Source organism: Girardinichthys multiradiatus, chromosome 24 (genome assembly GCF_021462225.1).
Source record: "Girardinichthys multiradiatus isolate DD_20200921_A chromosome 24, DD_fGirMul_XY1, whole genome shotgun sequence".
Taxonomy (NCBI): Eukaryota; Metazoa; Chordata; class Actinopteri; order Cyprinodontiformes; family Goodeidae; genus Girardinichthys; species Girardinichthys multiradiatus.
Genome location: NC_061816.1, coordinates 20,045,957 through 20,066,035, shown reverse-complemented (window position 1 = coordinate 20,066,035; position 20,079 = coordinate 20,045,957). Strand labels below are relative to the sequence as shown.

Here is a 20,079-nt window from a genome sequence, read left to right as displayed (position 1 = left end):
CGCAACACCAAAGATCATAGCTGTGTAATATGAAGAAATAGAGGCAAAAACAATAGATCTGTTAAAAACATTTATATAAACAAACTTAAAGCAGAAGACAGAGAAAATGGAAAAGTTGCAAGAATGAGCTGTGATGAGGATAAGAAAACTAAACAATGTTTATCACATTAATGACAGGGGAAACAACCTCGGATCACCGAGTGTGGGAATCTTATCCTCAGCGCTGCTTCTCATGCCAGCGGGAATAATTCAGGGCTGCAGTTTGATGTTTTCTTATGGTCCGTCCTCTGTGCTCTTCAAGTGTTTTCAGAAGGGCGTCAGTGAGGTGGGGTTGCTGGGGGCACAGGAAGGAAAAGGAGTAGCTGGGAAATCTCATCAAGGCTCCTCAGGGAACGAGAGACACCCTAGTTAGGATCTGGGAATTGCTGCCAAATCATTTTAGGGTCATTCTTTCTCAGAAATCCATACCTTTCAATGCATGCATGCATCCGAGCCATATTCATACAATATAATGCATGCAATTTTGTTTTGTGTGGAGCAGCAAGTTACCACTTTTCAATCTCCAAGAGTTCCAGAAGCTAATTAAAGACAATGACAAGCAGCACCCCCACATGTCCATCTCTGATAACAATGACAATATGGACCTGTGCAGAACTGAGCTACATGTATTTGTGTGGGTGGAGTTCAGAGATCCAGTGCTGTGCGAAAGTATTCGCCCCCCTTGAACTTTTCAACATCTTGCCACATTTCAGGCTTCAAACATAAAGATATAAAATTCAAATTTTTTGTGAATAATCAACAAGTGGAACACAATCGTGAAGTGGAATGAAATTTATTGGATGTATCAAACTTGTTTAACAAATAAAAAACTGAAAAATGGGGCGTGCAATATTATTTGGCTCCCTTGCGTTAATACTTTGTAGCGCCACCCTTTGCTGCAATTACAGCTGTAAGTCGCTTGGGGTTTGTCTCCATCAGTTTTGCACATCGAGAGACTGAAATTCTTGCCCATTCTTCCTTGCAAAACAGCTCGAGCTCAATGAGGTTGGATGGAGAGCGTTCGTGAACAGCAGTCTTCAGCTCTTTCCACAGATTCTCGATTGGATTCAGGTCTGGACTTTGACTTGGCCATTCCAAAACCTGGATACGTTTATTTGTGAACCATTCCATTGTAGATTTGGCTTTATGTTTTGGATCATTGTCTTGTTGGAAGATAAATCTCCGTCCCAGTCTCAGGTCTCTTGCAGACTCCAACAGGTTTTCTTCCAGAATGGTCCTGTATTTGGCCCCATCCATCTTCCCATCAATTTTGACCATCTTCCCTGTCCCTGCTGACGAAAAGCAGGCCCAAACCATGATGCTGCCACCACCACGTTTGACAGTGGGGATGGTGTGTTCAGGGTGATGAGCTGTGTTGCTTTTATGCCAAACATATCATTTTGCATTGTGGCCAAACAGTTTGATTTTGGTTTCATCTGACCAGAGCACCTTCTTCCACATGTTTGGTGTGTCTCCCAGGTGGCTTGTGGCAAACTTTAAACAAGACGTTTTATGGATATCTTTGAGAAATGGCTTTCTTCTTGCCACTCTTCCATAAAGGCCAGATTTGTGCAGTGTACGACTGATTGTTGTCCTATGGACAGACTCTCCCACCTCAGCTGTAGATCTCTGCAGTTCATCCAGAGTGATCATGGGCCTCTTGGCTGCATCTCTGATCAGTCTTCTCCTTGTTCGAGATGAAAGTTTAGAGGGACGGCCGGGTCTTGGTAGATTTGCAGTGGTCTGATACTCATTCCATTTCAATATGATTGCTTGCAGTGCTCCCTGGGATGTTTAAAGCTTGGGAAATCTTTTTGTATCCAAATCCGGCTTTACACTTCTCCACAACAGTATCTCGGACCTGCCTGGTGTGTTCCTTGGTCTTCATGATGCTCTCTGCACTTTGAACAGAACCCTGAGACTATCACAGAGCAGGTGCATTTATACGGAGACTTGATTACACACAGGTGGATTCTATTTATCATCATCAGTCATTTGGGACAACATTGGATCATTCAGAGATCCTCACTGAACTTCTGGAGTGAGTTTGCTGCACTGAAAGTAAAGGGGCAGAATAATATTGCACGCCCCATTTTTTATGTGTTTAAAAAAGTTTCACACATCCAATAAATTTCATTCCGCTTCATGATTGTGTCCCACTTGTTGATTCTTCACAAAAAATTTGATTGTTATACCTTTATGTTTGAAGGGGGGTTCAAGGGGGCCGAATACTTTCGCAAGGCACTGTAGATATGGATGACATTTGATGTGCATGGGAATTTGCTGCAGAAGAAATGGGAATGATAACTTTTTTTTTACTAAAACACAAAAGTCCTGTACTTTGTGTTTAACTTGATTTTAACACACTTTCCAGATTGTTAGCATGCCAACAAGTACTCGGACATTTCTGTTTTTACGAAATGGACATTAAGGACCTCTTATTGTAGTCATGTATATGGGCAAATTGCATATAAGAATGTTCTGACCTAATGCTTATTAGGAAGAAAAAGGAATAATTTTTCCATCTTGTATGTCAATTCCTGTGAGATATGTTGATTTAGCTTATAGGCATAGTGGAGAAGATGCTATGATGCTGCTACAACTATGCTGTCCAGTAGAATGGGTAAATCTGCGTATCTGCCATCTTATGAGTGGCAAGTATGGAGATTTAAGTAAAAACTTGTAATCTGTTTTTCAGATAATAATAATAATACATTTAGCTATTGTAATAGAATCAAAGGGTGCTTAAGGAAAATGTGAGGCCACGTGTAAAAAAAAAAACTTAAGGCTGAAGCAGAACTGGATTCTGCAACATGAAAATGACACAAAATATGGGAGTAAATGCACCAAGGACTGGCTGAAAACTAAGAAAAGGAAAGTCCTGGGTCTAGTCAAAGTCCAGATCTTGTTCCCATTGAGATGCTGTGTGAGGGATGTGTGTCAAACTTTACTCAGACTGATGTCAAAAACTGGTAGATGGCAACAAGAAGCACCTCACTAAAGTAACTAAATCCAAATGGGTCAATAGTAGGGTTAGGGATGGCATTTTTTCATGTTTCCTATTGTCTATGGAATAGAAACAGGCCAGCAGCATCACATAACCTCCACTGTAGTACACAGTAGAAGCTTTTCCACACATTCATCCTAAATTCACGTTCACCCCACCTGGAGTGCTTGCTTCAGAAATAGACACATCTGTGCAAAGCACACAGCTCCAGGTAAGGTCCAATGTCCAACACATGTTAATGTTTGTGATGATCTGACATAAAAAGCTTTTCACTGGCATGCCTCCAGTGTGGAGGACACTGTATGTAGCATACTGGGGTGTCTAAAGATGTAGAACCAATAAGCAGATCCATCAGCTTGACACTTTTAACTGTTTAATTTTCCATGAATGAAAATAGAAACGGCAGCTAAAAATGACCAACTCGACAGATGTGTTGCGAGCTGCAAGCTCCAGGAAAACAGCAAGGGTGTCGCGTCTTTCAGCGCGCAAGGGGAGGAAAGGTCAACTCAGAAACATGTGCAGTCTGAACTTTGACTCATTTTCTTCCTGGAAGAACGCCTTCCCACTCATTCTTTTCTGACTGTCTTTTTTATTGATTTTTTGTCCTGTCAGACACCCATCTAACACACTGGAAGAAGACAGGGATCCATATCAAATTAGACGTTTGTTATTTATTTGTAGTGATTCAATAAAATCATCATGAATCTTAATACATTTACTGTGTTCAGCTTAGCTAATCAACTTTTTCACCTTGAATATCAAGTTAAATCACCAACTAATCTTTGCTTCCAGAAAGAAAACTACTTTGTCTCCCTCTAGTGGTTGAAAAAGTTGCATTTTGTTCACAGAAAATTAATAAACATTTGCCATTTACAATCATGTGTTGCATTGACTTTTTTGCACAGATGTTAATAATTTAATTATTTATTCCGTAACAATTAAGAGCTACAGTCATTCTACATCAACTCTTTCTCTATTTAAGCATCTTGCTGTACATCTACTAAAAAACAAGGTGGAAATTATTAAAGACCACTCCTCTAGTTCACGCAAGTTTACAATCCACCTATACGTCTTTGTGGTACAGATTCCTTTCCAGATACTGTAAACTGGAATAAATAGCATGAGTGTCCTACTGTCACCAATAAGGAATGGCAGCGATGAAACAGGTAACTTTCATACCTTTCTAAAACAAACTGACAGTGTGTCCATCTTTATGATATTATGAGAAGCACACTGGCCCAATGTCAAGACCGAACTCTTGATCAGCTTTTCCGACATCCATTGGGGCCAAGTCCACAATGGGCAGCCTGGTGGTTGTCTGAGTTCTGTATTCAATCACAGTCTTACCCCAATTTCCATTTGGTTTCTGAGGAAAAAGAGAAAAGTTAGTTGATTTGTCTCCAAGTTTATTTTTAATTAAAATCTAGAGGAATTCTTTGTGACTTACTGAGCAGCCATCCTCAATGACGGCGTATCTGAGCCGGCTGTTGCCCTGCGCCCTCAGTTCTTGTCCGTTAGCACCTCTGAGGACGAGAGCTTTCTTCAGGTTGCTGGTCTGCTCGTCTTTAAAGGCCATGCTGTTCTTGCAGTGGTATGTGACGTTCTGGTGCGACTCCTTTGATAAAAGCTGCAGCAGCTTAATCTGGACTGCCACAGCGTTGGGCTGCTCCTCCTTGTTCCCATAGAGGAACTGAAACAAGGTGACAGATGTCACAGATTTGAAAGAGTTGAAAAAGTTCCTCCACAAAGATATTCGTGTTTTCTTACTTTGGTTCCACCATTCATATCAGCTCCAAACCAGATAGGTTTGTTGGGGCTAGGGCTGGATTTTGTCCACCAGGCTTTCCTTGGAATGCTGGCTGGATTGGCAGAGATGCAGGTTTCACCAGTTTCCATGTTGCAGAAGACTCTGAAGGCATCTTTTGTGCTTCCTTGATTTGGATCCAACCAGTATTCACCTACAACAAAGAAAATGAGACTGATCAGGACATGTGATTTGACTTAAAAAGGAGTTTATAATAAAAAACATATGGTGACCCTGACCACTCTTCTTTTGAGGGTAACACTGCTTGATGTCCTGGCAGGTCTTGGCAGGGTTCATCTTACTGCCATCTGGACTGCGCAGATCCTGCAGGTGTCCGCTGAGGGTCTTCAGCGTGGCTCGGACGCCTGTTTCGGCATGCAGGACGTTATTATTGGGCCTAGCTTCGTCTTTGTTAAACTCTGGGGGAGGCGGTGGATCGGCAGCAGCATCATACTCTCCAAGGTCTACTGCTTCCTGAACATCGCCGTTACCATCATAATCAACAGCGAAGAGCTCCTCGACAGCTGCTGTGGGAGGTCCAGGGGGACCTGGAGGACCAGGTGGTCCAGGTTCTCCGGGTGGACCCTGAAAAAATGAAAAGGTAACACTCAGAAAAAAAGTGCTTACAAAGATGAAAACTGCCTTTAAAACATTCAGTCATTAGTTATCACGTTGTGTTACCTGAGCTCCAAGGTCTCCTACGGTTCCTCTGCTGCCTGGAGCCCCCATTGGTCCCGGCTGGCCAACATTTCCCTCCTTTCCTGGAGGACCCAGCACTCCAGGAGGCCCCTATATGGTTTTAAGACATATTGAGGTTCACCACCATGTATTATCCTGGTAATATGGTCTTTTATAGTCTCATTTTGTTTACCCTTTGTCCAGCTGGTCCAACGATCCCTCGAGCTCCTGCGTCTCCTATGGCGCCCTGAATCGGAGAAGACCAAATCTTGAATAGCTGTCTGTTTAGCTGTTTAGCTAAATTAACAAAACCAAACCAGAAATCTTTTCACAAATTGATTACAGACACCTTGGGGGGACCCGTTTGATATTATGATAAACTACTGTGGGTTTTGGTAGTTGCCATGTTTTTTGTTATCTAAAACTCTCCACGGATAATCTGAAGCTAACACAGAACTACCCTCTAGTGGCTACATTGTCAAACAACCCTGCCGGCAGTGACCCTAGACAATGTTAGGAACGAGTGGACCGTTTTACATGTGTAAAGGAAACCTGACTTTTCTTTAATATTTCACTCATAGGTTAGAAAGACGCACATGTCAAAGAAGGCAGTGATGTCACTGTCATACACTCTCATTCTATTGTTGAAAGCTGTTGCAAGGCAGAGTTAAAACTTCATTCCAAAAGGGAGCAAAAATAATCCGTGAGCAGAGGAAATTGACCTGAGTGCGCAGACTTTGGTTCTGAGGAGCAGTAGTCAAACAAGCAGGAGACATATGATATATATCAGGACACAGAAACCTAGTTTTGAGGGGGAGAAGACTATAGTTGCAAACAAATTCAAGAGAGCAGGTGTGTGAGTGAGGGCAATATTGATATTGACTGACCTACCTTGACCTTTAAAATAAGTAATCTGACTCTTAAATGAAATTGCTCCATAATCTTAATTTTCTCACCTGTTGCTAATCATTCTCATCCAGTTTATACTGAATACTCTTTGATTTCTGTCCACCTTCAGGCTAAAAAAACAATGTTTGATTCTTAAATCCGAATTCTGCATTTTCCCACATACAGATTTTTCCCAATCAAATTTGTTTCACTAATTTACTTCATTATGTGTGACTCAGAATTTCTCAGTAGATATTCTATGTGTGTTTGCCCATAAAACTAACTGGATTGACCACCTCTTCACTAAACTCAGGTTGTTAAGAGTTAAAATAGTTTTACTGCATTTAGTCAATGGTTCAAGTGCTGTCTCCACTCACTGAAACCGTCTGTTTGCCTTATTTTTCACACCTTCTAAACTCTGAGTAATACAATTTAATTTTGTAGCCTATTTTCAACCATTAGTTAAATTTGTAAAACTTATTTGCTTCCTCTAGTTTCCAAAAAATTTCTTACAGTTATGCCAGGAAGACCCTGGAGACCCGTAAACCCTCTGTGTCCTTTCTGACCCCTCTCGCCAGGCTCTCCGGCTCCTCCTTTTTCCCCCTGTGGTCCTTGAGGGCCCTTGGAGCCAACGCAGAACAAAAGTTCATCCCATCAAAAACAAAGAAACAACAGAGTTTTAAACAGCTTTTTTTAGCACTTTAATGTGAAAAACTGTCTTACCACTTTTCCTCGTACACCAGGTTGTCCCTGGGGTCCAGGGGACCCTCTAGCACCCTAAACTCGTGGTAAACAAAGAAACGTAACAAAGGGATGAATCAATGATTTGAGCATGAAACTTTGAATGTAAACTCTTTCTACAACTCACGTTTTTGCCTCTTTGTCCAGGACCACCGGTTGTTCCCACTGGACCCTCATTACCTGGAGATCCCAGCACACCAGGCAGACCCTCTGGGCCTGGGTTACCCCTATCACCCTAAAAACACACCAACAAAAAAGGAATTTATAGTTATGGTGGTATGAGCCATGAAGACATGCAAACAGAAATAATGTCTTTATTCTCACCCTTTCTCCTACAAGACCATCTTTACCAGGAGCCCCCTCAGCTCCAGCAATGCCCTGAATAATGACATGATAACACACAGGTGAAACTAACAAAAACATCATGTGTGTTGACAGAAAACTGGACAAGCGAAATGTAATTGGTGAAATAAAACTGTAAATCATATGCAAAGAAAATGCCATTAAGATGCAGAAAATCTACAGAAACCCTTATAAGGTACAACAAGTAAAATTATTTTTGAATGTTTAATTATTGCTGATAAGGAGATACATGTTTCGATAATATAATTATGAACAGAGACAAACGTTTCCACTACAATTTGAATAAGCGAAGTTGAAGAACTTGAAAATAAAGTCAAGACAAACCTCAGGACCGGGATCTCCTCTTGGCCCCGTTGCCCCGGGTAAACCAACCCCACCCGGAGGACCTTTGGTCCCCTGAGCACCAGTAGCTCCTGGTTTTCCGGGTGGACCCTGACAGACAAGTTACTGAAGTTTACACTCAGTCTAGTAGAAATAACCACCTTGTTGTGGTGGGTACTTGAGAAGGACGAACAGGAACAAATCATCAACAAGAATACATACAGCAGGACCAGGCAGTCCCACCGAGCCTCTCTCCCCGCGGACTCCTGGCTGACCCACTACTCCTCTTTGTCCTGTTGTGCCAGCAGGGCCTGGAGGACCGTCAGGACCCTGACAGAGAAGTATGATACCTTATGGTTGTCAAAAAAGTGCGTCTGAAAAGAAAGTGCTTAATTTCATCTTACCGGAGGACCATCCTCTCCTGAGCCTCCTTTCTCTCCAGCGCCTCCTGGTGCGCCTGGTGGTCCATTCTCACCCTGACGTCCTGGAGCCCCACTTTCTCCTGGAATTCCAGGAGGGCCCTTCTTTCCAGGAGTACCTATGGGCCCATCAGCTCCAGTGGCACCCTGAAACACAGATTAGTTTTTGTTTTTACAATGTATATTGTAGAGTAAAAACCAAATAACAGTTTTAAAGCTAAGGTATGTATCTTACAACTGAACCTGGGGGTCCAACTTTTCCAGGCAGTCCAGGAAAACCAGGAGACCCCTGTGTAGAGAAATCATCCTTATTAGGAAATGCATTTAACATGTTACCTATAGAATTAGATAAGTTAAAAGTTCTCAATAGCTGGATTCCTGAGTGAAAATATGGCGCCTGACTTACAGCTGGACCTTGCGTTCCTCTGCCTCCTTTCAGTCCAGTCACACCAACAGGCCCCTTAATAGACGCAAACAGATATTAATGTTACCATAAGGTCAGAAGACCACTTTGTACTTTAGCAATCAGGGGCACTTCTGCAATTTAAATTGGCTTTTTCTCATGCTTTTTTTCAAAATGTTTCTCAAATTATTTGATACAAAAAACATATACATACATATACATCCAGACATAAGGGATTTAAATTTAGTTTTGTACCTGTTCACCTGGTTTCCCAGCCATACCCTGAGGCCCAGGAGCTCCTGCTTCTCCTTTAGGTCCCAGTTCTCCTGTTTCACCTTTGACTCCAGGCTGACCATCTTGACCCTAAATAAATAAACAAACCACAGGAACTTAGACTCTAGTCTACAAACATAAATCAGACTTTCTATTTTTTCATTGGTGTGTTTTGGCTTTTAACAGGACTCTTACAGAAGGTCCAGGGAAGCCGGCTGCCCCAGTTGGACCAGGCTCACCGCTGGAACCCTATTAATCAACCAGACAGATATTACATCACATACATATCAAAACTGAAACCTAATGGTTAATTTATCATTTAATGCATTGAAGTTCTGCTGACGGGGATTCCTCTGGTGCCTCGGCGCCCTGTTGGTCCTGGTGGACCTGTTTCGCCCTGAAATAACAAAATATAGCTTGTTAAGATCGTGATAACATTTGCTATGTCCAGTATGTCATCTTGCACCAAGAGGGAGAAACATTTGTTTTTGCCCTTTCAAATGTGTTAAATTCCAACAGTCCTTTTACTTCTGTAGTTGGGGTTTAGCAGTTGGAAAAACCTGAACAATTTCAGTTAAACACACAGAAATGACTGTTTTCAGCTTACCTTTTCTCCATTTGGTCCACTGGGACCAGCAGGTCCAACTGGACCAGCAAGCCCCTGTAAAATAAATTTGACAGAAATCTAATCAGATGATATTTTTCACAAACTTTGGCAGTTTTATAGTTTGTTTTGGGGTGACCTACCCTTGCACCATCAGATCCTGCCTTTCCTTCAAGCCCTTTGTCTCCAATGGAGCCCTGTTAGTGCAAATCAACATAAGTGTCCCACAACATACATGCTTTTTGCTTGTAGTTTCCAGATTTACCAATGAATTATCTGTTTCTTTGCAGATGATACAGCGACATTCTATAACTTACAGGATCTCCTTTTGGTCCTGATGGTCCTGAAATGCCTCTCTCCCCTGGCATTCCCTGAAGTCCTGGTCCACCTGGCTCTCCAGCAGCACCCTTAGGACCTGGGTTACCCTGAAATGCATAATATGCACTGATCAGGTATGGCATTATGATTAAAGCTGCACAATATATCGCACATGTATTGTTACCCCAATACCATGATACGCAATATCAATATTGCAATTTTCATTGTGGCACCTGTTAGTGGGTGATATATATTAGGAAGCAAGGGTACTTTTGTATTCTTAAAGCTGATTTGTTAGAAGCAGGTAAACTGGGCAATTGTCAGGATTTGAGTGAGTTTGACAAGACACCAATTGTGATGGCTACATGCAGCTTTTGTATGGTATTTCCATTCTGCAGTGGTCAATGTCTGCCAACAGTGTTTCACCAGTTGTCCAAGGACGGAAAAGTGTTTAACCAGCAACACGCTCATTGATCTACTTGGGCAAGTCTGATACAGTAGATTAATTTCAGTAGAAATTGCTAAGAACATAATTCTAGTTCTGATACAAAGGCATCAGAGAATTACATTTTGTTCTGTATAGATATGCATTGCCGCAGACCGGTCAGTGAGCCCATGTTGACCCTGTCCACTGTAAAAAGCCCAAACAATGGGCACATGGGCATCAGAACTGAACTACGCAGCAATGGAAGAAAGTAGCCTGGTCTGATGTGGATGTCACTGCTACATTGTCTTTAACATGTAGACTTTTTCATGGAAACAGTATTCCCTGATGGTTTTGACCTCTTTTGGCAGGAACATTTACCTTGCCACAAATCAAACTGGGTTCACGAATGTTTTAGAAGCATAATAACACGTGTTTCAGGTGCTAGCTTGTAGCTTGTAGGACTCAAAGGATCACGCAGCTAACATTCTGGTGCCAGATACCACAGCACACCTTCAGTGTTCTAGTTGAATGCTAGTTTCCTTTTGCTGCAAAACGTGCTGCTAGACAGGTGGTCATTGTGTTTTGATTGACCAGTGTAAAACTGGGGTTTTGCTTGCAAACAAGTACAAGTGTTTTTTGTTTAGTGATACCTTGGGACCATCGGATCCTGGCGCTCCTGGACCACCTTTAGGTCCCTGAAGCCCATTAGGCCCAGTTTCTCCTCTTTCTCCTGGTGGGCCCCTTTCACCCTATAGAGAAAGGCAATAGGTGATGACAGACAACTATCCCTTATCACAGCAAATAACAGAATATACATGGATTAAACAGAATAACTGTAGGATCGGTGGACTTACTCTTGGACCCGTCTCACCAACAGGGCCAGTCTCACCCACAAGACCCTGCAAAAGACAAAAAATATAAGAGTAAACACCCGAAATATTGATCTTAGTTTGTATGAGTTTAATGCTTATTTAGTGGTACTTTCTCTTACCTCATCACCCGGTTTTCCTCCCTCTCCTGGTGGACCTGATGGTCCAGGCAAACCCTAGAAAACACCAATCCGGCTTTCATTTACCATTAAAGACAATAAGAGAGCAAACTGAAACATACTTATTTTGAAAAGGCTACTGTCGATATCAATAGACCAAACATGCTGCAAAATGCACTTTTGATCAAAATCTTAAGACAGGAAAAGAAAAAACGTAATAAGTGAAGCCTCAAAATGCACACAGAGGTCACAGGAGCAAGATGCAAATGAAATACTACAGAGGGTAATTTCTAGAAGGATGATAGCTAAAATCAAACTGGGTGTTTGAGTTGGACTAATCAAAGGTGTTTGACCATTAGCCGAATAAATAAAAGTCAAAACGTGTCAAAAAGGATTCAGTGAGTACCGTCTGTTCTTGTTGATCATTTCAAAACTTTGTACAGCCACGCTTGATTTGTTTCCAATGGGCTGGTGGGAACTTTCTCCATATGTAGTGAAGGTAGCTTCAAAAAGAGTTGAACTGGTCTGGACCGACATCTCATTTTAAAAACCACGTATATCCAAACTTTTTTTAGTGGGATTAAGATCAAAAGAAAATGCCAAATGTCCAAAGGCGGATAACATCCCTCAGTGAAGACCTCCCAGATCATGATGCAGCCTCTTCCTGTACCCATCTACAGGGGCATATCTAAGTCATTCCAGTAATGACAGAGAAAAAAAAACCTTTTCCCCCTTTCAGTATCGCATGCTCATTCCTCCCTTGTTGAAGTCCAAACGGGCTAGTTAGTGGTGTGGTAAAAGAAGTAACCTTTGAAGACATTCTGTGTTCTTTTAGCCCTTTTTTGTTGATGCTGTCTTGTTGTTACTGGGTGCTGGCATCTTCAGTAAGGGTCTTAATTTGGGTCCATGATTGGACTCTTTCTTTGTAGATGGGCTGTTGGATTCTCCAACCCAGCGCAGGAATGGATTTACCACTTGACTTCTCATAACCCTTTTTTAAGAAACTACAGGTTTCAAAAGCTGTTTCTAAATATGCAAAATTTACAAATTACAAAGCCCTACACCTCTAAGCTTATCCATCTTAGAATCTCATTTTTCAATACTAGCTTGGCACTCTCATGAACTAACGGTGAATAATACAATTTCATGACTAAATCCTGTTTCTTCCACCAAAAGTAATGCATTTATGTAATTTACCTGGAAACCACTTTGTCCTTGAGGTCCCTGCTCTCCTCTCTTTCCTGCAGGACCCTAAAGAAAAAGATCAAAGTAAATCACAGGAATCCTATAGGTTTTGTTAAAAAGGAGCTGGATGCTTACAGCTGGACCAGGTGGACCGGCAGCACCGGTCTCTCCATCTTTTCCATTTGCTCCCTGAAAGACAAAAAGAGCACACTGTTCATTGGAGTATCCTTATAACTGTGTAGATAGTGAAGCTTGAAGTATCACTTCTATGGTAATAACAGTTAAAAGTAACATACCCTTTGACCCGGTGCACCTGGACTTCCAGCTTCTCCAGTTTTTCCAGCATCACCCTACAAACAAGTCACATTGTTACAAGCTTATGGTGTTGCCTAATTATAGAACCCATCAGTAATCTCACTTACTAGGAAGCCCTTTGGGCCTGGCAGACCCATGGTTCCAGCTGCACCTCTGGTTCCAGTAGAACCAGCTGGGCCAGGTTTGCCATCCTCTCCAGCCAAACTCTAAACAAAAGTCAAGAGTTTGTATTTGGAAAATAATTCGAGCACAACAGAATCACAACATTGTGATGTACAAGGAGTTTGAGGATAATTAGGAATCTGTGCGTACCATTGCCCCTTGCCTTCCCTCTGCTCCCTGAGCACCAATAGGTCCTGAGAGACCCTAGAAAAAATTTGACAAATAAAAACTGATTTATTTTTTTCATTTTTACATGAAAACCAACATTCATTACATACATTTCCTTGAAACATGGTAGTGGCAGCGTCATGCTGTGGGGACACTTTTCAGCTTTTTTGCATGTGAAAACTTTAAAAACCGTAATATGCCTTACTTTCTGTTGCTCTATAACATAAGATAACAAAATCACAATAAAATATAGATTTTGTTAGATTGTTTTGTTATTTAGATCTTTAATCTTTTAAATGTGAATCAGAAGCAAGAAAAAAGTAAAAATATTTACCAAAAAAAGGAGAAAATATGTCATATGGAGTTGTCTTACCCTTGCTCCTGTTAAACCTGGCTCTCCATTACGTCCTGGGTCTCCCAATGAACCTTTGATGCCAGGCGATCCTGGTAGTCCTCTTTCGCCCAGGGCTCCCTGTTTGGGCAAGAACCAAATATTTAAAAACTTCGCCATCCACCACGATAAATACAATGATCAGTGATCATTTTAATAACTAACCTTTTGGCCTGGTAAACCATCTGCACCGGGAAAACCTCTGTTTCCTGGTGGCCCCTAAGAAAAAAACATTTTGAGTTAAACTGTAATTTTTTTAACATTTTTCATAGCCCATATTGTTAGCTGACTCACCATCTCCCCTTGTGATCCTGGAGGCCCGATGGATCCTGCATCCCCTCGGGGTCCACGCTTTCCATCCTCTCCCAAAGGACCAATTGGCCCTGGAACACCATGGTCACCCTGCCACCAATGAGTTAATCAATTTATCAGTAAAAAGAAAAAAATATGACAGTTAAGATGAGGCTTTATTGGCTTCTTTAAGATGGAAATGTTAGACTGTAAAGTTCTAACTCACTCTTTCTCCTTTATGCCCTGCTTCTCCTTTAAATCCTGGCAGTCCAACATCACCCTGTTTAAGAAAAAAACAACATTTTTGAATCTTCAGCATCAAATAACTAAAAATGTTTGCAGGATTTGGCCTAAATTGGAAATTAAATAGAGTTTGTACCAGTTGGCCTTTTGGTCCTTGTGCTCCTGTGGTTCCCTGGGGGCCAGGAGGGCCAGCTGGCCCAACCAACCCAGGTGGACCCTGTAAACCTGCTACACCCTTTAAAGTAGAGAACAAAGATGTTTAATAAACAAAATCATCAAAGTTTGCTAAAAAACAAACTTATGGATGAACATTTACTTGATGTTTGTTTAAAATGTCACAAACTCACAGAGGAACCACGGGCACCCAGGGTTCCATCAGGTCCTGCAGCACCCTGTTGTAACACCAAATCAGAATAATTAGTAATTTAAGAGACGAAAAATACACTCCATCTTATAAAACAGTATTAGATTTGGACTCACCCGCTGTCCAGTTGGTCCAGATGGTCCAACACGTCCAGCATCGCCCCTGGATCCCTGCTGCCCTCGACTCCCTCTTACTCCTGTAGGCCCGGCTTCACCCTAACTCACAGAACATAATCAGGTTACGTTTAAGGACATTTTAGTAATTATCAAGGATCGCTTCCTAATTTTCTGCTATAACTGCCAGTAGAAGTGACTGACATTATTGCCAAATTAGTCTAGAGGCATTGTATCTAATTGTACTACATCAAAAATGTTGGAGCTTTTTCTTAAAATGTGATTAAATTAAACTATGCAATTCTGGAATTAAGAACATGAGCAATCTCACCTTCATTCCTGGACTTCCAGGGAATCCTGGCATTCCGGGAATTCCTATGGGACCCTGTAGTTGGATTAGATTGCTTTTACTTCACATTGTGGGCTCTGTCTGGCAAAGTGATGCTTATTAGACAAAAAAAAAATCAGTTTCCTTATGATGGGACCAAAAGATACAATCACAAAACTAGAACAATAATTACAAATAAAAGAGAATGTAAACAGTAAATGCCATTCTTACCAGAGGTCCAGGTTTGCCAACATGGCCAGGTGTACCACGTTTACCCTAAGAGGAAAATACACTATTAACATTAGCCCTTTGACATTTGTACACTTTTATTTAAAATTAGGGTTTGTTTCATACCAAAGAACCAGTGGGTCCAATTCTGCCTCTTTCTCCTTGCAAACCTGGTGGACCCTGAAACAAAAGATGGGTTTACTGTGACGCTAGTTTAAAAAGTGAAACACCCACTGTCGTTTGTCTCCATCTTAATGAATATAAGACACAGGAACACTGATATCATTGATATAGATTGAATTTGAATGCATTTGCTGCCTACCAGTGGTCCTGAAGGGCCCATTTGACCAGCAGTACCAGAGACACCCTGCAAAGCACAAATATACAGATATAAAATGTGCAGTTTTATAAAAATCATCATAAAATTATTCCAACATCCTTTCATCCATCCCTTTTTTATACCTCCTTATTCTTGATGGGCTGCAGGGGGACTGTGCCTCTCTCTAGCAGTCAGTTGGTGAGAGGCTAGGTACACCAGATATCAACTATAATCCAGCCTTTTTCTAGCCCCAGGGTGGTGGACTTTCTTTTAGACAAAGGGGAATTTTGAAGGATTATCTACATACTTTTTCAAACTTCTCTTTACCCTTTCAATAGCATTTAAGGGGTCCATGGGAGATTGCCAAACCAGTCTTGAGTTTAGCTGATTTGGAGAAGGGGTACAACTTTGTCCTTTGTATTGAGACCACTTACTATTAACAGTTGTTCCCTGTAAAACCAGAGTGAGAGCGTGGTTTGAACTGCTTATGATCAGCAGTGGTGGCCTAGTATTAGGGGAGTGGTGGCCTAGTGGTTAGAACAGGAGGTTTGTGTTCCAGAGGGGGACACAAGGGGCCAGGTTCATATCCCACAGATTACCACTCTGGGTCCCTGAGCAAGACCCATAGCCCCAGAATGCTCCCCGGGCGCTGCCCGCTGCTCCCTATAAGTGATGGGTTAAATGCAGAGGACAAATTTTGTTGTAATGTGCAATAAAGGTGATTATTAAGGTAGACTTTTCAGGAAGTGTTGAACTTGAACAATTAATTTTAAATTGTGTTTATTACTTTCACAGACAGAGTTTCTAGGCAAAGTCACATGACAGAGATTTTGCAGATTGGGAGAATTCTGATTTTGTTATTGCTTTTCACATGAGGTCCTGCTTACCTCATTAATATAATATACTTTGGTGAACCTGTTTTGCTTTTTTATAGGAATCAGAACATCCAAATGGTCTTATATCAGAAAAAGGATGGATTGCCACCTTTGGGTTGGTCGATACTGAGTGACCCGAGCTGATGAGTTTAGGTATCTGCAGTTTGGTATCTATCTCTCTTGCTCACAAGCGGAAGTGGAGTTGGAGCAGGAGTTTGGATAAATCTACCTAGTCCTTACAGCCACTTTGATATTCATACCTTGCCTCCGACTGCTCCGGACTCGCCTTTTGGCCCGGCAAGACCAGAGTTTCCCTGTTGGGAGAGTAAAGTTCAGCTTAGTTCTTTATCTGTTTCACATGAAAATCAGTGACAAAAACAAAAATTAAACTGTTTTTTTTTTTTTACTTTGGGGCCTTTTCGTCCTGGAAGACCTGGAAGTCCTGGGAATCCTCTTGCACCCTGCATTTAAAACAAGCCCCAAAACTTCTCATGTTTCTCCAAACTCTCATTAAATTGCAGAATACCTTATATTTAGGTCATCATAATTAACAAATAGGCAATTCTGCTAAGGAAACTGGGCGAATTATGGTTACCGGTGATCCTGGAAATCCTGGTTCTCCTGTTGCACCTTCAGGCCCAGCTTCTCCCTAATCAAAAAAGGTGAAGTTTGAAATTTTTTTTACTCATATGACTAAAAATGAGGATGTACATGTTTTTGACTTACATCAGGTCCTGGTTTCCCTGGTGGTCCATCAGCTCCTCGATGACCTGGCTCCCCCTGTTAAATATTTACATTTAAATTTCAGCCAGTCCAGGAAGATATGGCTTTTTTTTTTACATCGTCACTTTAGAGACTTTAATTAATACTGGCCATGCATATTTAACTCAACAGGAAGTGACTTTTATATTTTCCCACTTGTGTACCTGCATATTAAAATCATGCTTGGGATTGAGTATCCGTTGGCCTTTAGCACAACATCATAGTGTGACATCCAGCTCAACAGCATATTTAAGACCATGTAAGATGAGATAAAGAAGTGATCCTACCATTGGTCCTGGATCTCCGGGTTCTCCGGGAATTCCCTGACCACCGGTTGCACCCTAGCATAAGACATCAGAACTTGGCTTTTAGCTGTTACATACAACAAGTTTGTTAAAACTTTATTCTCCAAGTGTTGGATAAGTGTTAAAACCTACAGGAGGCCCAGTTGGTCCAGGAAGTCCTCGTGGTCCTGCTTCACCCTGCAACAGCATCGTTTTATACTCAAGTAATTATTATAATTAAACCTCTGGGTTGAAAGGTTGTTTTCTGACCTGAAGTACTCACCCTCGATGCCGTCACCATCGGAGCATAACCTGACTTCTCACTAAAACCCGAAGACATTTGCGACACCAAATTTGCCTTTAAGGAGAAATAGGTCAATATGTCTTATTATTTATTTTAGGTGGAATGTGTTAGGAAGTGATAAGTTGTAAGAACTCTCTCACCCCAGGAGGAGAGGAGTCCCCGGGGGGTCCAGGTTCTCCTGGATTTCCTGGCACACCAGGCTCGCCGTCAAGTCCTGGCGGGCCGATAAAACCCTACAAGTTGTCAATAAATATAGATTATATACTAATGCATAAAATCACAGTGGGCAATATTTACATATTTTCATTTCCCTTCTTTTTTTGTTTTGTAGAACTGTTTTCTAGCATTAGCTTTTCAATAATATCAAAATGTGAAATTTGCTCTTAAAATGACAAATTAAAACGTTAAAAATTGTTACGGAAACTTTTATTTAAATGTTTTTATAATTTCCAGTCATTTAAACTATTACATTGTGCTTTGTGTTTATATTTACAGTGAAGATATTTTGGAAATTTAGGATTTTAGAACTGCTCTGCACATGTTGCGAGCTATATTATATACGTTTGCAAGGTGATAAGGGTTGATTAACGCTTCAAATTAGAAAGAATTCCGCTTCCAGTAAGAAAATATTTTATTTTCACACTATGAAGTCACAACACCGGATAAATGATTTAACAGGAAAAATTATAGTTTGTGGTAACTGAACTTAACCTTTATTATCTGAGTTAGGCAACTAAGCAATACACCATGACCTCATTGTATGAATAATGGTTTAGCCTGATTTAATGTGGAAAAATAGATACAATGTCTGTAAATATCGGGTCTTGGCTGTATATTTCTTGTCTCAAAATATGAATTGCAAATAATAATACACTGAATTTGACTGCACTGTTTGATAACTAGGTCAATTGGAATGTATGTACTTGACTTGGAATCTACGATCTATGATTCAAGACTCACTCGTCTGCCTTTGAAGCCTCTTGGTCCCATTCTTCCCGGAGATCCTGGAGGGCCCTAAATAATGAGATTAGTTTAACTTTCATCTTTTATCCACCTTATGGGTACAAACACAAAAGAAATGATACAAAATATCAGGCATCTTTCCCAATTAGCACGACAACTTTTTCTGGATTTTCCAATCACAAGGAGATCAAAAATTCACATCTCTTTCAAGAATATTTAATCTTAAACCAATGTGTGATGGATGGACAAAAGACCGAAGTAGTAAAGTAGTATAGAGTAGTCCCATACTCGAAATTAATTTCAACAGTAGATTGCGCCAAAGCTGGTACAGCAAACCATTATCAGTACTTGAGGATTAGATATATCATATCTAATTATGATGCATCTGAACTGAAAAATCTTTGGTAGAAACAAAGTACTCACCATTGGTCCTGATAGTCCAGGGTTTCCCACAACCTAAAGAACACACAGGTAGTTATCTCTTGATGAGAAGCTCCTAAAGTGATGGGTAACTTTTCTTTTGAACATTTCATACTTACATACGGTATATCACCCGGTTCCCCTTTCTGTCCCTGTGATGGATGCACATTAGCTTGTTAGGAATGCAGTTTTTTTTTTTTCTTTCATAACTAGTAAGTCATAAATAAAAGTTTATGTGTGAAGCAGTAATTTACCTTGAAGCCCATGATATCTTGTGTTAAAAATAAACAAGAAAGATAATCATCAGACAGTTTTCAGTCCATTCTTTACTATTGAGGTTTGCAATTTAATCGACCATCTGGGAAAGCAGTCTCACCAATCCTCTTGCTGGCGCTGGCAAAGCTGTCGCACACAGGGCAACATTCTCCCTCAGGTGTGACGACCTTCTCGCAGTTCGTCAATGCCTCACATTGAATGTCGTCGCAGATGGTGACACCGTTGTCACAGACACATACATGACAAGGCGCAGATTTCCAAATTTTGTTGTGATGGTAGACCTTCCCGTCAACCGTGCAGCTTTCATCTTTCTTTTCATCCGCAGCTGCAGCACAGAGCACAAAAGGGCATTGAAATTTGCCACAGTAAAATTCAACTACGTCCACAAAAGTCATTTCAAGAGGAGGCAGCAGTCTGAACTGTTTTTTTTTTTTTTTGGAGAATAGGGGATTTATACAACTGTCTATATTGTTATTTACAATTTAGGCTGTTTTACTGACGTCTTTCATAACAACTTCTAAGGAGTTATAATTATATATAACTTGATTATTAGATAAGTTATATTCCAATGTTTGAGTGTTTATTGAATTTACAGGTTACATTCTTGGAACTCACAGGGTGCTTTCATAGAGTGTACATGTTTCTTTGCTTACAGTGTCCTTATCTGGAATTTAGAGGGTTCTTTACACGATTGTATTTTTCTGGACTTACAAATTTCTTTTAATTTTACTTTAATTTTATTTTAATCGAATTTCCACAATAATTTCTTGAATCTTACAGTGTAGTTTTCAGAATGCACTTGTCACTTTCCAGAG

General features: G+C 40.8%; 1 protein-coding gene across 1 annotated transcript in view; it reads right to left on the bottom strand.

The window, feature by feature from the left end:
- Nucleotides 1-3,697: 3,697 nt before the first annotated feature.
- The window catches only part of col5a2b (collagen, type V, alpha 2b), a 31,443-nt gene continuing 15,061 nt past the window's right edge, over nt 3,698-20,079 (bottom strand). Inside the window, exons 3-55 of the mRNA XM_047355800.1 lie at nt 19,365-19,589; nt 19,243-19,259; nt 19,108-19,140; nt 18,992-19,024; nt 18,566-18,619; nt 17,746-17,838; nt 17,585-17,659; nt 17,455-17,499; nt 17,305-17,358; nt 16,982-17,035; nt 16,851-16,904; nt 16,663-16,716; nt 16,516-16,569; nt 15,384-15,428; nt 15,188-15,241; nt 15,065-15,109; nt 14,837-14,890; nt 14,509-14,607; nt 14,376-14,420; nt 14,165-14,263; nt 14,012-14,065; nt 13,789-13,896; nt 13,660-13,713; nt 13,477-13,575; nt 13,086-13,139; nt 12,881-12,979; nt 12,755-12,808; nt 12,594-12,647; nt 12,471-12,524; nt 11,277-11,330; nt 11,140-11,184; nt 10,936-11,034; nt 9,858-9,965; nt 9,684-9,737; nt 9,544-9,597; nt 9,280-9,333; nt 9,132-9,185; nt 8,919-9,026; nt 8,667-8,720; nt 8,496-8,549; nt 8,246-8,407; nt 8,064-8,171; nt 7,845-7,952; nt 7,482-7,535; nt 7,285-7,392; nt 7,140-7,193; nt 6,930-7,037; nt 5,722-5,775; nt 5,532-5,639; nt 5,090-5,435; nt 4,814-5,004; nt 4,494-4,736; nt 3,698-4,412 (exon numbers count right to left, since the gene is read on the bottom strand). Coding sequence (XP_047211756.1) covers nt 4,266-4,412; nt 4,494-4,736; nt 4,814-5,004; nt 5,090-5,435; nt 5,532-5,639; nt 5,722-5,775; nt 6,930-7,037; nt 7,140-7,193; nt 7,285-7,392; nt 7,482-7,535; nt 7,845-7,952; nt 8,064-8,171; nt 8,246-8,407; nt 8,496-8,549; nt 8,667-8,720; nt 8,919-9,026; nt 9,132-9,185; nt 9,280-9,333; nt 9,544-9,597; nt 9,684-9,737; nt 9,858-9,965; nt 10,936-11,034; nt 11,140-11,184; nt 11,277-11,330; nt 12,471-12,524; nt 12,594-12,647; nt 12,755-12,808; nt 12,881-12,979; nt 13,086-13,139; nt 13,477-13,575; nt 13,660-13,713; nt 13,789-13,896; nt 14,012-14,065; nt 14,165-14,263; nt 14,376-14,420; nt 14,509-14,607; nt 14,837-14,890; nt 15,065-15,109; nt 15,188-15,241; nt 15,384-15,428; nt 16,516-16,569; nt 16,663-16,716; nt 16,851-16,904; nt 16,982-17,035; nt 17,305-17,358; nt 17,455-17,499; nt 17,585-17,659; nt 17,746-17,838; nt 18,566-18,619; nt 18,992-19,024; nt 19,108-19,140; nt 19,243-19,259; nt 19,365-19,589 — 4,445 coding nt within the window. The 3' untranslated portion in view covers nt 3,698-4,265. The remainder of the gene's footprint in view (nt 4,413-4,493; nt 4,737-4,813; nt 5,005-5,089; nt 5,436-5,531; nt 5,640-5,721; nt 5,776-6,929; nt 7,038-7,139; nt 7,194-7,284; nt 7,393-7,481; nt 7,536-7,844; nt 7,953-8,063; nt 8,172-8,245; nt 8,408-8,495; nt 8,550-8,666; nt 8,721-8,918; nt 9,027-9,131; nt 9,186-9,279; nt 9,334-9,543; nt 9,598-9,683; nt 9,738-9,857; nt 9,966-10,935; nt 11,035-11,139; nt 11,185-11,276; nt 11,331-12,470; nt 12,525-12,593; nt 12,648-12,754; nt 12,809-12,880; nt 12,980-13,085; nt 13,140-13,476; nt 13,576-13,659; nt 13,714-13,788; nt 13,897-14,011; nt 14,066-14,164; nt 14,264-14,375; nt 14,421-14,508; nt 14,608-14,836; nt 14,891-15,064; nt 15,110-15,187; nt 15,242-15,383; nt 15,429-16,515; nt 16,570-16,662; nt 16,717-16,850; nt 16,905-16,981; nt 17,036-17,304; nt 17,359-17,454; nt 17,500-17,584; nt 17,660-17,745; nt 17,839-18,565; nt 18,620-18,991; nt 19,025-19,107; nt 19,141-19,242; nt 19,260-19,364; nt 19,590-20,079) is intronic.